Source organism: Penaeus chinensis, chromosome 36 (genome assembly GCF_019202785.1).
Source record: "Penaeus chinensis breed Huanghai No. 1 chromosome 36, ASM1920278v2, whole genome shotgun sequence".
In the NCBI taxonomy this organism is placed as follows: Eukaryota; Metazoa; Arthropoda; class Malacostraca; order Decapoda; family Penaeidae; genus Penaeus; species Penaeus chinensis.
The window spans coordinates 2,195,340-2,207,839 of NC_061854.1; the positions used below are offsets into that span (position 1 = coordinate 2,195,340).

The 12,500-nt window shown below is 40.0% G+C and overlaps 1 protein-coding gene across 3 annotated transcripts in view; it reads right to left on the reverse strand.

The window, feature by feature from the left end:
* Window positions 1-8,855, reverse strand: part of LOC125045103 — a 10,733-nt gene extending 1,878 nt beyond the window's left edge. The window contains exons 1-4 of one of the 3 annotated variants that reach the window (XM_047642210.1): window positions 8,691-8,793; window positions 7,270-7,382; window positions 6,232-6,340; window positions 815-926 (exon numbers count right to left, since the gene is read on the reverse strand). In XM_047642210.1, coding sequence (XP_047498166.1) covers window positions 815-926; window positions 6,232-6,340; window positions 7,270-7,382; window positions 8,691-8,751 — 395 coding nt within the window. In that variant the 5' untranslated portion in view covers window positions 8,752-8,793. Of the gene's footprint in view, window positions 1-814; window positions 927-5,512; window positions 5,753-6,231; window positions 6,386-7,269; window positions 7,383-8,690 lie in introns of those variants that run through there. The other 2 variants (XM_047642209.1, XM_047642211.1) reach the window with 2 other exon arrangements.
* Between the last annotated feature and the right edge of the window lie 3,645 nt (window positions 8,856-12,500).

Consider the following 12,500-nt stretch of genomic DNA (forward strand, 5'->3'; position numbering starts at 1 on the left):
AATAATAATAACAATAAAAATAAAATGATAATGATAATGATAATGATAATTATAATAATAATAATAACAATAATAATAAAAGAATGATAATAATTATGACGACAACATTAATATTAAAAATAACAACAACAATAATACTAATGATGATAATATTAGTAATCAAAATAATTATAATGATTCTGATATCGATAATGATGATAGTGACAATAGTAATTATAATGTAAAATAATAATGATAATGATAATGATAATGACAATGATGATAATATATAATGACTAATAATAATAACGATATGATAGCTATACTTATAATAACAATAACAACAATAACAACAGCAACAATGCTAATGATAATCACAATAATAATGATGATGATATAATACTGATTAATAATAATGAAAGCAATAATAATTACAATAATAACAACAAAATCAACAAGACAGAGGAATGATCATAATGACGATAACAGCAAAAGCAATAGTAATAGCAACAATCACAAAAAATATCATGAAATGCATGTTCTATTCCAGGAAAAAAAAAATAACTGGCAACTCACTAAAGATTCCGATTCGCAGAGTCTCTTTTTCATTTTATTTAGCCGACAATTAATCTCATTTTCACGTGTGTTTGGTATTTATAACATTCATATACAATCTCTATCTTTCCATTGCTTTACACCATTTTGTGCTTATTATTCTTTATTATTATCATTTATCTTTTTTTCTGGCAAGTTGGCGAATCGGAATAAGCCACGTGAGTTGCCAGTTTTTGTTTTTCCTGATACTGGACGGAGTATATAAACCGGTGACACGTACTTCTCGCCCCAGTATGGAGAACCCAGAGGCATGGGTGTGTCTTCAGCAACCCACGCCCACGAGTTCACGTCCATGTCATATCTGCCGCCGAGCCAGAAATCGGTCGTTAATTCTGTAACGTTGATTCAGATATATAAATATGATTATTCCTTGTATAGTACATTGCGTCTGTGCCATGTACTTATCAAATCAAGAGCAAGGAGCTGTTGAATAAAATGATAGTGATAATGATGATAATAATAATGATGATGATGGTAGTGATAATAAGGAGGTCGGGAGGCCTTCTCGCTTTTGTTCCTTCCCCAGACGTGGGTGCCTGGGGGGCAGGAACAAAGTCTGGTCGCACAAGAGGTTGCTCAAAAGCGACCAGACTTTGTTCCTGCCCCCCCAGGCACCCACGTCTGGGGAAGGAAGAAAAGCGAAAAGGCCTCCCGACCTCCTAAGAGGAAGGAAGCCGCCCCCCAGCCGACAATGCCAAAGGTGCAGAAACAGAACCTAAAGAAAAAAGGTTCTAAGAGAACCACAAAAACCTCCCCAACAAATGATCATCTCCTCTTTGACGAGGACGATATGACTCTCCTGTTGACTGCTGTTGTCACAGCAGTAGCAACAGCCCTGGGGAGGTCGAGTGAGGAGGCCGAGAAGGCAGTTTCGGTCGCCATGACGGCAATGACCCAGACTGTCGCAGCCCTGAAGGTAAGAAAGCTGGAGAGAGCAAAACACGCCCCACCCTCACACCAGGACGAGACTCCCCTCCCCACTCCAAACCAGGCCATGCCTTCACAGGCAGAGCCAAAACAGGCTGAATCTGTGCAGCCAGAGCCAGAGCACGTTGACCTTGCCCAGGCAAGGCCCAGCCAAGAAAAAGACACAGAAAAAGCCTGAGAGAAAAGCCAAACCAACTAAAGTCAGAGCTACCAAAGGCTCTCCACCCCCCAGTGGACCCAAGGATAGCCTGACAACAGACGAGGAGCCCTCAACCAGCGAGGACCTCGCAATGGAGTTGTCAGACTCCGACGATGTCTCTGATGTAACTATCACTGAGTAACATCATGACACACCACCTAAGCATCCTACAGTGGAACATCAATGGCTTCTCTGCAAGGAACGCCTTTCTCCAAGCAGTAGTGCGATCAAGAAACATTGACGTTGTCATGCTCCAGGATTAACAGTGGACACTGTTCGCTTCTCAGGGTATCATGTCTTCACACTGCCACGAACACCTGGCAAGAGAGGCTTGATCACCCTTGTGAGAGCAACAATCCCTTGCTCCACAATAGCTGATGCATCGCACTGTGGAGACGATGTTGAATCCCTTGCCATCGAGATTCACCTGGCCGGGGGGCCCCTCAAACTGTACAACGTGTACAGCCGGCCAGGCTGTAGAAGCTTAGACATCAGACAGGTCTGTGCTTTTGCTGCACACGACCGAGTGATCATAGGGGGAGACTTCAATGCACACCACCCTAATCCTGGCTCCCTGCCGGGCACCGGATGCGACTGGCTATCACATAGCCGACGTGCTAGAGAAATTCCCTGAGATCGCTCTCCTCAACACCCAAGAGCCAACGCATGTCAGAGAAGGGGTCCTAGACCTCACCCTGGCCACTGCGACTCTGGTGGGGAGGATTAGCTGGTGTGTCGATGAGACCGTCACAAGTGACCATTATGGCACTGTAACTATCCTTATGGATGCTGGCCCAACCGAAATCCTAAGACCGAATCCAAGATGGAAAACAGATAAGGTCAACTGGCAGGCATTTCAAAATGCCTTGGCCCTCTGTCTGAGATGCAATGATCCCCCACAAAACAAAAATGTGGAAGTGCTTGAAGCCAGCCTGCTAAACGCCATTAATGAAGCAGCCTCACTGACCATAACCAAAACTCGGCCTTGGTCCAGAAGTCACAAACACGCCTGGTATTTCAACGACGAGATCAGGGAGGTCAACCACAGGGTGAACATGTGCCCAAAACTATTCCGAAGGCAAAGAACCCCTGACAACTTATCTCTCTTAAGGGAGGCTGTCACGGATGCCAATGAAACTGCCAACAGAGTCAAGCAGGAAAAGTGGCTAGAATGGTGTGAGTCCTTCGACCACCAAACCACCCTTTCAGAGCTGTGGCAATGGGTCAGGCGAGCTACCAGCCGCTCAGCCCCGAGGTGCACGCATCACGACCCCCAAGCGGACGCAAACAGACTGGTGCACGAGTTATCTGCGAGAAAAAGCAGCAACAGCCTGCCAGCCGAGCTGAGGGCAAGACAAGAGTGTCTACAGCCAGACAGACTTGCTCAGATCAGAGAAAGGGCAGCCGAACCCGATAACTCAGACGTTATCTTTTCTCTGAGGGAACTAAGGAAAGCCTATAAAACCAGTTCCAACACAGCCCCGGGCTCTGATGGGATCTCGTACCCCATTATCTCCCACCTAGGACTAGCAGGTGAGCGTGCACTCTTGCAACCTATCAACAAGTCCTGGGAAACTTCCACTCTACCCCAGAGTTGGAAGAGGGCTACCATAGTTCCCGTCCCAAAACCAAAGGAGCCGGGGAAGTACCGCCCCATCTCTCTGCTCAGCTGCCTGGCCAAGACGGCGGAGAGGATGGTACTAAACCGGCTCCAATGGAAAATGGGTCCCCCGCACGAACACCTCCACGGGTTCACAAGGGGCACAGGACACAGCACACAGCATAGCCACGCTCTTAAGCACAATCAGCAAGGGCCCAGCTGTGGTGGTATTCCTTGACCTGGAGAAGGCTTTTGAACTAGCAAGTCCTCTTGCCATTCAGGAAAGCCTGATCCAGAAGGGAATCAGAGGAAAACTCTTGGCTTGGATAGGTGACTACTTCAGGAACAGGACTGCCAATGTCAAATTCCAGGGTCACCTATCACAGCACATGCTGCTCGAAAATGGAACGCCACAGGGTGGGGTTCTCAGTCCAGCCCTATTTAACACTTTAATGTCCTGCATCCTCAACATAAACCTCCCAGTGGGGTGTAAAATCATCTCGTATGCAGACAAACTCGTTATCACCTCCACTGGACCACGCAGCCAGAATAAAGCACAGCGTTGTCTGGAACTCGTGTCCGAGGAGTGTTGTAGGACAGGACTAAAGATCTCTGCAGCCAAATCCAAAGCCATGGCTCTGAGACAGAGAGTTCGAGGCACAAGACTGAAAATCCAGGGAGTGGAATTAGAATGGGTCCAGGACTACCTATACCTTGGGGTAAGGATAGACCGGACCCTCTCCTTCCAGAAGGAGGTCCAGTTCCTGGTTGACCGAACCAAAGCAAGACTGTCTGTCATGAGAGCAATGACTGGGAGACGCATAGGGGCCAGACACAAAGTACTAAGATCATTCTATGTACATGTGTCCGGCCCGTTGTGAACTATGCCTCAGTCGCTCTAATTGCCGCCAAGAAAAAGCACAGACAAATTAGAGACAGTCCATAATGAAGCCGCCAGGATCATTCTGGGTGCCCTGAAATGGACGAAGGTCCTCAACCTCCAGATGGAGGCAAACCTTCTCCCCCTGGACTCACGAATCGATCTAATGGCAACACAGTTCCTGTCAAAGGTCATCCAGGCTCCCAGGAACACAAGCCTAAGACAAAAATTAGTCAGACGCCTCGAACAAGACAACGAGCTCTTTGAAAATAACTCCTGGCTGTCTCACACAGCTAGGGTGTTGATACGCCATCAGCTCAAAGAACAGCTACTTGCTAAGGGCATGGACTCCCACCACCCCGACTTTGCCGAAGCCCCGCCGTGGGTACAGAGCTTGATAGAGTTCAATATAATGAACCTGTCAATGAAAAAGAGCCTATACCCCACGCCTAGCCTAAAGGCAGAAGTCCAGAGGGTCATTGCAGCCATCACTCCTACGGGTAGTAGAACATACTACACGGATGGATCGGTCGATCCCTTGAGCCACACTGCAGGTGCCGGCTTTGCAGCAAGGGATGCCACGCGATCCATGAGGGTAACAGACAACGCCTCCTTGCTACAGGCAGAGGCAGTTGCAAACATGGGAGCCCTAGCCCACGCATCCCTAAGGGAAGGACACGTGGTCATACACACAGACTCCAGGGCAGCCATTGACTGTCTTCAGCACAGCTCACCCACAGACAACATCTACCTACTGACCACGATTCCCACAATGGCATTGAGAATTCTTGCTCAGGGTAGAAGAATTATCATCAACTGGGTCCCAAGCCACATCGGCATCAGAGGGAACGAGCTTGCTGACAGACTAGCGGTCGCTGGCAGGGGTATGCCCCCAAATCCCATGACGATAAAACCAAGCCGAAAATTACTGAAGGAGAAGAGTGCCTTGGACGGTCGTACCTTCCTCCGGCAGCTTCACAGAGAGGAAACGAGAACCTCTCCCTCGGCCAGCTGGTACTCAGACGCCACAGGCTCTGAACCACTGGCACTCTCTGAAGTAAGCAACAGAGGTACCGAAGTCATTCTTCACAGAATGCGCCTAGGTTACCACTGTGCATGGCAGATTATTACAACAATTGAACGCGGAGAGAGCTGCTGCATGCACTGCGGCGAGCCGAACGCCACACTAGTTCACTACTTAGAGAATTGTGAGCATACACAATTCCTGAGACATGGACCGCCCACAACAGCCGCCGTGCTGGTAAAGAGGTTGTGCGATATGCTTGCACCATGGCGGCAGGAGCGCCTGCTGGCAGTCCCACCGCCATGGTAGGCACCGAGTGTCAGACAACCAAATGAGACAGCCGAAAAAAGCTGACACAGGCCGGGCCATATTTAGAAGGCCCGGGCGAAGCTAGAACTACGCAAATCATAACTACTACTTCTCGCCCCAGTATGGAGAACCCAGGCATGGGTGTGTCTTCAGCAACACACGCCCACGAGTTCACATCCATGTCATATCTGCCGCCGATCCAGAAATCTGTCGTTAATACTGTAACGTTGATTCAGATATATATATAGAATTATTCCTTGTATAGTACGTTGCGTCTGTGTCATGTGCTTATCAGATCAAGAGCAAAGACCTGTTGAATAAAATGATAGTGATAATGATGATAATAATAATGATGATGATGGTAATGATAATAAAGACAATAATGATAATAATAATAATAATAATAATAATAATAATAATAATAGCAATGATATAAAATCATGGTAATAATAATAATAATAATAATAATAATAATAATAATAGCAATAATAAAACCTCATGATAATGATAATAATATAAAAAAATCATGATAACAATAATAAAAAAAACAAGATAATAATAGTGATAACAATAATAATACAAGGCACGTTTCTCACTAATAATGTAAAAAAAAGAAAAAGAAAAAAAAAAATACGCCGTGCATTGTATAACAGTAAAAAAACTTTCCTATTGGATACCTCAAAGACGTCAACACTTACGGGCAGCTTTAATATGTTGTATAACTTGCACGAAATCTTGTACGTTGTTCAGGGTCACAAGGTCGCCGAAAATGGACTTGCAAAACTGCCTCGCTTCCGGCCACGGCACCTGCAGCATGCGGACACACGCTTGAGTCATGCCAAGTATGCGTGTCTAAAGCGTTGAAAACAATGCGGAATTGTTTTTGTATGTACGTATGATATCTATCAGTCTGGCTATCTATCTATCTGTGTGTGTTTATGTATATATATATATATATATATATATAGATATGTGTTTGCGTGTGTGTGTGTGTGTGTGTGTGTGTGTGTGTGTGTGTGTAATTAAATATTATCATTATTATTATCATTATTCAACCGCCCTTCGTTACACGATATGTTTGTACATGTATGGGTTATGTGTGTGTGTTTTTACGCTACTCAGCATGTCTTTGTTTCACTATTTCTTGGATATACAAAATCTAAATAAAAACAATATTACACCTTGCAAAATATGAAAACCAGGAATAAATATTCTAACACAGGAATTCCACAGCCATATTCGTAATATATTTAAAAGTTCTAATAAAAAATAATAATAATAACTTTTAAGTAACCTATGATATATGCATTAATAACTGGTCGACAAACTATGATCAAATTCAGTTATGTTCTGTCGAAGTTAAAGAAATCACTTAAAAAAGAGAGAAAAAAAACAAACAAGAGACCGTTTATTTTTCTTTAATGCGTATTGATAAAGGAATGATGTAAAATCACGTGATATAAATGAGAGTTTTCTTCTTTTTTATCTTTGTTTTTAGTACCTATCACTTAGGGAGTTCTGCGAATTGCCCGCGAAAAATGATAAGAAAAAATTATTAATGCGAAAAACGTATAGTTTTTTTTTTTTTTTTTTTCCTTAAATACGTTTAATTAAGTGACTTCTACAAATCACACGAGAAAAACGAAAACCTATTTTTTCTTTTTTTTGTTTTTTTTTTTGTTTTAGTATGTTTTAATAAGAAAAAACAAAAAATAACGAGAAATATTCACACTTACCTTCGAGAGTGAGAAGAACGCCAGGCAGTGATTTCCAATACGTTCGTAGAGCATGGGACAACCCGATTTGGAAGTCAGTGTCGCGTTCACAGCCGTCTTCAGCAGATCTCCGGCTGGAAGGGAGTGGGTGAAGGCGAAGGCAGGAAGTAAATCTACTTAGATCTTTAAAACTAGGGTCCTTTTTGATACATGTATTTCTTTTCTTATCTTTTCTTACCTTTTATTTTCTGTTCTGTTCTGTTGTTTTCTTTTCTGTTCCTTGCTTCTCTTTTCTTTTCTTTTCTTTTCTTTTCTTTTATTATTGTCATTTTTTACCTAATGTCGATACGTATGAATGATGTGTGAGTGCGTAAAGGATGATCGTGATGATTAGCTTTTAATTTCGTTATTTTAATACTAATTGTAGACTTTAAAAAAAAAAATAAAAATAAATAAAGACTATTCCGTGTTGTTTTCCGTAGACTCACAGACCAGAACGACCTGACTCTCACTCGCTCGCTCTCTCGCCCGGCTAAAGGAGAGGGCCATCTCCACGAATGGAGAACTTGGGCGAAACAAATATAAAACAGCTGTATTTTAGGCCTCTTCGTCGTTTTCTTAAGTTAGTCTTTTACAGCCGAGAGAACCATTTTACGATCATAAGAGCAAGGAACATCATAGGTGGGTCTTTGTTTCCGATCCTCTTACCATGTTATATATATATATGATAATATATATATTATATTATTATCATGATATATATATATGTGTGTGTGTGTGTGTGTGTGTGTGTGTGTGTGTGTGTGTGTGTATGTGTGTGTGTGTGTGTGTGTGTGTGTGTGCAAGTGTGTGTGTATTTGCAAGCTAATGTATATGCAAATATATGTTTATACTGCCTGCAAATGTATGTCTGTGTGAGTGACCACTGATGCTAATACCGAACAGCATTCATTGCGACAAATATAGAAAAAAGTATGAATGAGAATGAACCTTCACAGCAGCTTCGTCTATACATATCTTCATCGGAAATATTAGCAATACTAGTACTATATTACCCACAACAGCTGCGGCTACACGGACTGTCCACTGTTGCATTTTGTGAATTTTATTGCCCATAGATGGCTCCACGTGTCCCCCTCCTCCACCCATTCCGTTAATTTTTGAAAAGATGACTTTTTCATGCCATTACTATCGGTATTATATCATTATTCGCATCATGATTACTCTAATGTCATTAGAATACTAATAGCAATAAAGATGAAAAAGCATCTTTCCGAAAAGTCAATGAAAAAGGTAAAGGTTGACTCCATGGCGACTAAGCCCTCAATGTACAGTGATAATAAATTAACAAATAATAAATGGTAAATCATTTTTTTTTTTTTTTTTTAATGAGGTTAAAATGCTGTTAATAATACTAAGCCCACTGCCCTGCCCTTACTCACACAATGAAATGACGTCATCGGCGATAATAATACGCCTCTCGTACACCATCTGCAAGAACATTTTATATGTGAAAGTAATGGTAAAAATAATATTTCTAATTCAGTCATGTTTTTTATTGCATATTTCTCTATTTTTTTTTTTTTTTTTTTTTTTCCCAAAATATGAATATGGTTTTAATACGCTTACGTTGAATCAAATCTCATGAGCAAAGATTCGGTGGTAATCTTGATTGGAAACAGCTTCACAAGATCAAAAGTCATCTTTTAGAAGTTTGGGGGGGAAAAACAAAACAAAAGAAGGGAAAAGAAGAGAAAAGGGGAGAAAAGAAAGAAGAAGATAAGGAGGAGGAGAAAGAAGAAAGGGGAAAGGGGGAGGAGGAGGGGAGGGAGGAAAAGAGGGAAAAAGAAAAAAGAAGGGAAAAAAGAAGAAGAAGAAAAAGGGGGAAGAAGAAGAAGAAGAAGAAAAGAAGAAGAAGAAGAAGAAGAAAAAAAAAGAAAAAGAGGAAGAGGTGGGGGGTGAAGAAGAAGAAGAAAAAAGAAGGAAGAAAAAGAGGGAAAAAGAAAAGAAGATGAAAAAGATGAATATGAAAAGAGAATGTATAGAAGACAGAAAAGGGCAGATACTGTAAGTCAGGAAAAAAATTAGTTCAAATTTAAATTTTCCCCCAAAGCCTTGGGACCCCACCAAATTTGGGAAAGGGAAAGAAACCTACAGGAGAGAAGGAGGAGGAAAGGAGAGAAAAGAGATTAGAGAAAAAAAGGAAAAGAGAGAATGAGAGGAGGGGAGGAGAAGGCGAGGAGGGTTTTTTTTATGAGGAAAAAAGAAGAAGAAGAAGAGAGGAGAAAAAAGATGATTATGAAGAAGAAGAATGTATAGACAGACAGATAGACAGATACTGTAAGCTAGAAAAATAATAGTCGCAAATTAGACTTTACTCGAACCCTTTTGGGATCCCCCACGGTCACCACATTTGGGCTGCAAAATTTGAAAAAAAAACCCACAGGAGCTTTTTAGGGCACTCGGGGAGACACTGTGCAGTTGAAATCGAAACTTCCAATTTAAAACCCCCAAAAATGGAAAGATTTTGAGAATGATCTGAGAGAGGCGACGGCACTTGAAGGCGAAACGGTATTTGGCCTTTTTTGTGTGTGTGTTTGTTTTTTTGTGTGTGTGTTTGGGTGTGTTTGTGTGGTGTGTGGTTTGTGTGGTGGGTTTTGTTGTGTGTGTGTTTTGTGTGTTTGTGTGTGGGGTTGGTGTGTGTGGGGGGGTGTGTGCTAGTTGTGTGTGTTTGTGTGTGTGTGGTGTTGGTGTGTGTGGCTAGGGGGGTTGTACTAGTTATTCATCTTTCAAAAAACCCTTTCCCCCAAAAGGGAACCCTTTAAACCTTTTGAAAACCAAAGTCTGGGCTCTCATCGAACGTCGTTTGCATTTTCCCGCTCGGCCTTTTGCAAACCTCACTCATTTTGACGCAGAAGCCCTTCGTCTTGCATTCAATCCACTCAGGGCCACAGGGTTTGGGCGGAAAAAAAGGCCCCCTCCTGACGGGAAATTTGGCGACGTAAAAACTAGAATTTTTTTTTTTTTTTTTTTTTTTTTTTTTTTTTAGAAGAAAGTGGAATAGGAAAAAAGGAAAAAAAAAAAATGAATAAAAAAGAAAGAAAAAAAAATTAAATACAAAGAAAAAATAAAAGGGAAAAAAAAGGAAGAATTATAAATTTGGTTTTGTCGGGGAAAAGTTGGATTTTTTTTTTTTTTTTTTTTTGAAAACTTTTTTTTTTTTTTTTTTTTTTCAGTGGACAATATATTTACCTTTCTTGTTTTTTTTTACGCTTAAGCTTTCCTTTTCAAATTCACAAGAATAAGGATTTTCAATAACCGTTTATTTGCACTGGGATTGGGTAGGCATTTCTGACCTCTATATCCAAAATATACGACTTTATTTACAAGGAATTCATCAATGCTAACGAGTCATCTGTGAAACGTGGAAAATGACAGGACTTCCAAAGGGGGAAAAGATATAATCGAAAAAGGTTTAATCTTCTTTTAAAGAAATTCTGGGATAGCATTTATTCACTGAATGAGGAGATAGAAGAGATGGCAATACACTAGACGTTACGATGCATCCAAAATGATATGTGAAGCAAGACATTATGCTAAATCTAATCTCAGGAAAAAAAGAAAAACTCAGATCAATCAATTTTCTTTCATCCACTTTCTCTTACCCCCCCCCCCCCAAACCCAAAAAAACGAAAAAAAAAAAGGGGGTTTTTTCATACGATTTCATTTCTGAAAAAAAACTTTTTTCTGCTCTTTTACTTTTTTTTCATAATAAAACGCCCTCAACACCACTTTTTTTCTTTCTTTCCTTTTTTTTAATTTTCCTTCTTCAAAAAATTTCAAACAAAGGAATCGGAGAGGAACTAACCAAGAACGGAGAAGGTCAGCAGCAGGAGCCACTGACGTCCCAGACAAGCCATTTCCAGAGCCTCTTTGACTGGAATCTTCTGCGGAGGGGGGGCTCGGCGTAAAAGGGATTTCATATTTATATTTTTGAATGTGTATAATTGTAAAGTGGTGTAATTTTTTATTATATAAGTATTTTGATATAGATAAGATATAAGAACATTATCCGATACAAATTTATATTGTGCATATATATTTATATATATATATTTATTTTTTATATAGTATATATTATACAAATATATTTTATATATATTTTTATTTTTATTTAACAATTTATTTGTGTACGCATCGGGCAATGTTATAAATTATATATATATTTAAAATAATAATATAATATTTTATTTTTAGGGGTGTGGGGTGTGTTGTGTTGTTTGTTTTGTCGTTTGGTGTGTGGTGTTGGGGTTTTGTTGTTTTTATATATATTTTAATAAATATTATTATATATATTATATTATATATATATATATATAACACACACAAAATGTTCACATCGATCGTAAGCTTTTAAAAAACATATATAAATAAATAAATAATATAAATATTTATATATATCTATAATATTATTTTTATATACATAAAAATTTGGGGATGATAAAAGATAATTATGAAATAATAATAAAAAAAACAAAAAAAGGGTAAAAAATAACAATTACAACAGCAACAACAGCAATGATAATTATAAAATAAAAATAATAATAATAATAAATAAAAATAATAATAATAATCAATACACTGTTACATTATCAATATTTAATGCTATTAGCCTTTTTAACATTTTGTTTTTTTTTTTTTTTCAACCAAAAAAAAAAAAATTGGAATGATTAAAGATTAGATAAGATTTTGAAAAAAAAAAATTTTAAATCAGGGGTTTTCTCAAAACCTGCAGGAAACGACCAAAACAGTCCAGATAAGAGAGAAGGGTGTTGGTCTTGTTTTGATCTGTGTTGTTTTCTTCTTCTTCTTTTCTTCCTCTCTCTCCCCCGACCCCCTTCCCCCCCCTCTCCCCCCCCCCACCCCTCCCTCCCCTTTCCCCATCCTATTTCCTGGGTTTTTCTTTTTCCCAATTGGATTTTTATATTTTTTTACTTTTTTGTTGTGTTTTCTTTGTTGTCTAGTTTTTCTCTCTTTTCTCTCTCTCTCTCTCTCTCTCTCTCTCTCTCTCTCATCTAAATCTCCTTCTTTTGTCCTCCTCTCTCTTCTCTCTCCCCTTTCTCTCTCTTCTCTCTCTCTTCTTCTTCTCTTCCTCTCTCTCTCTAACTTTCTCCTTCTCTCACTCTTCTCTCTCCCCTCTCTCTCTTCTCTCTCTATCTCTCTCTCCTAACTTAATCTCACTCTCTTCTCCT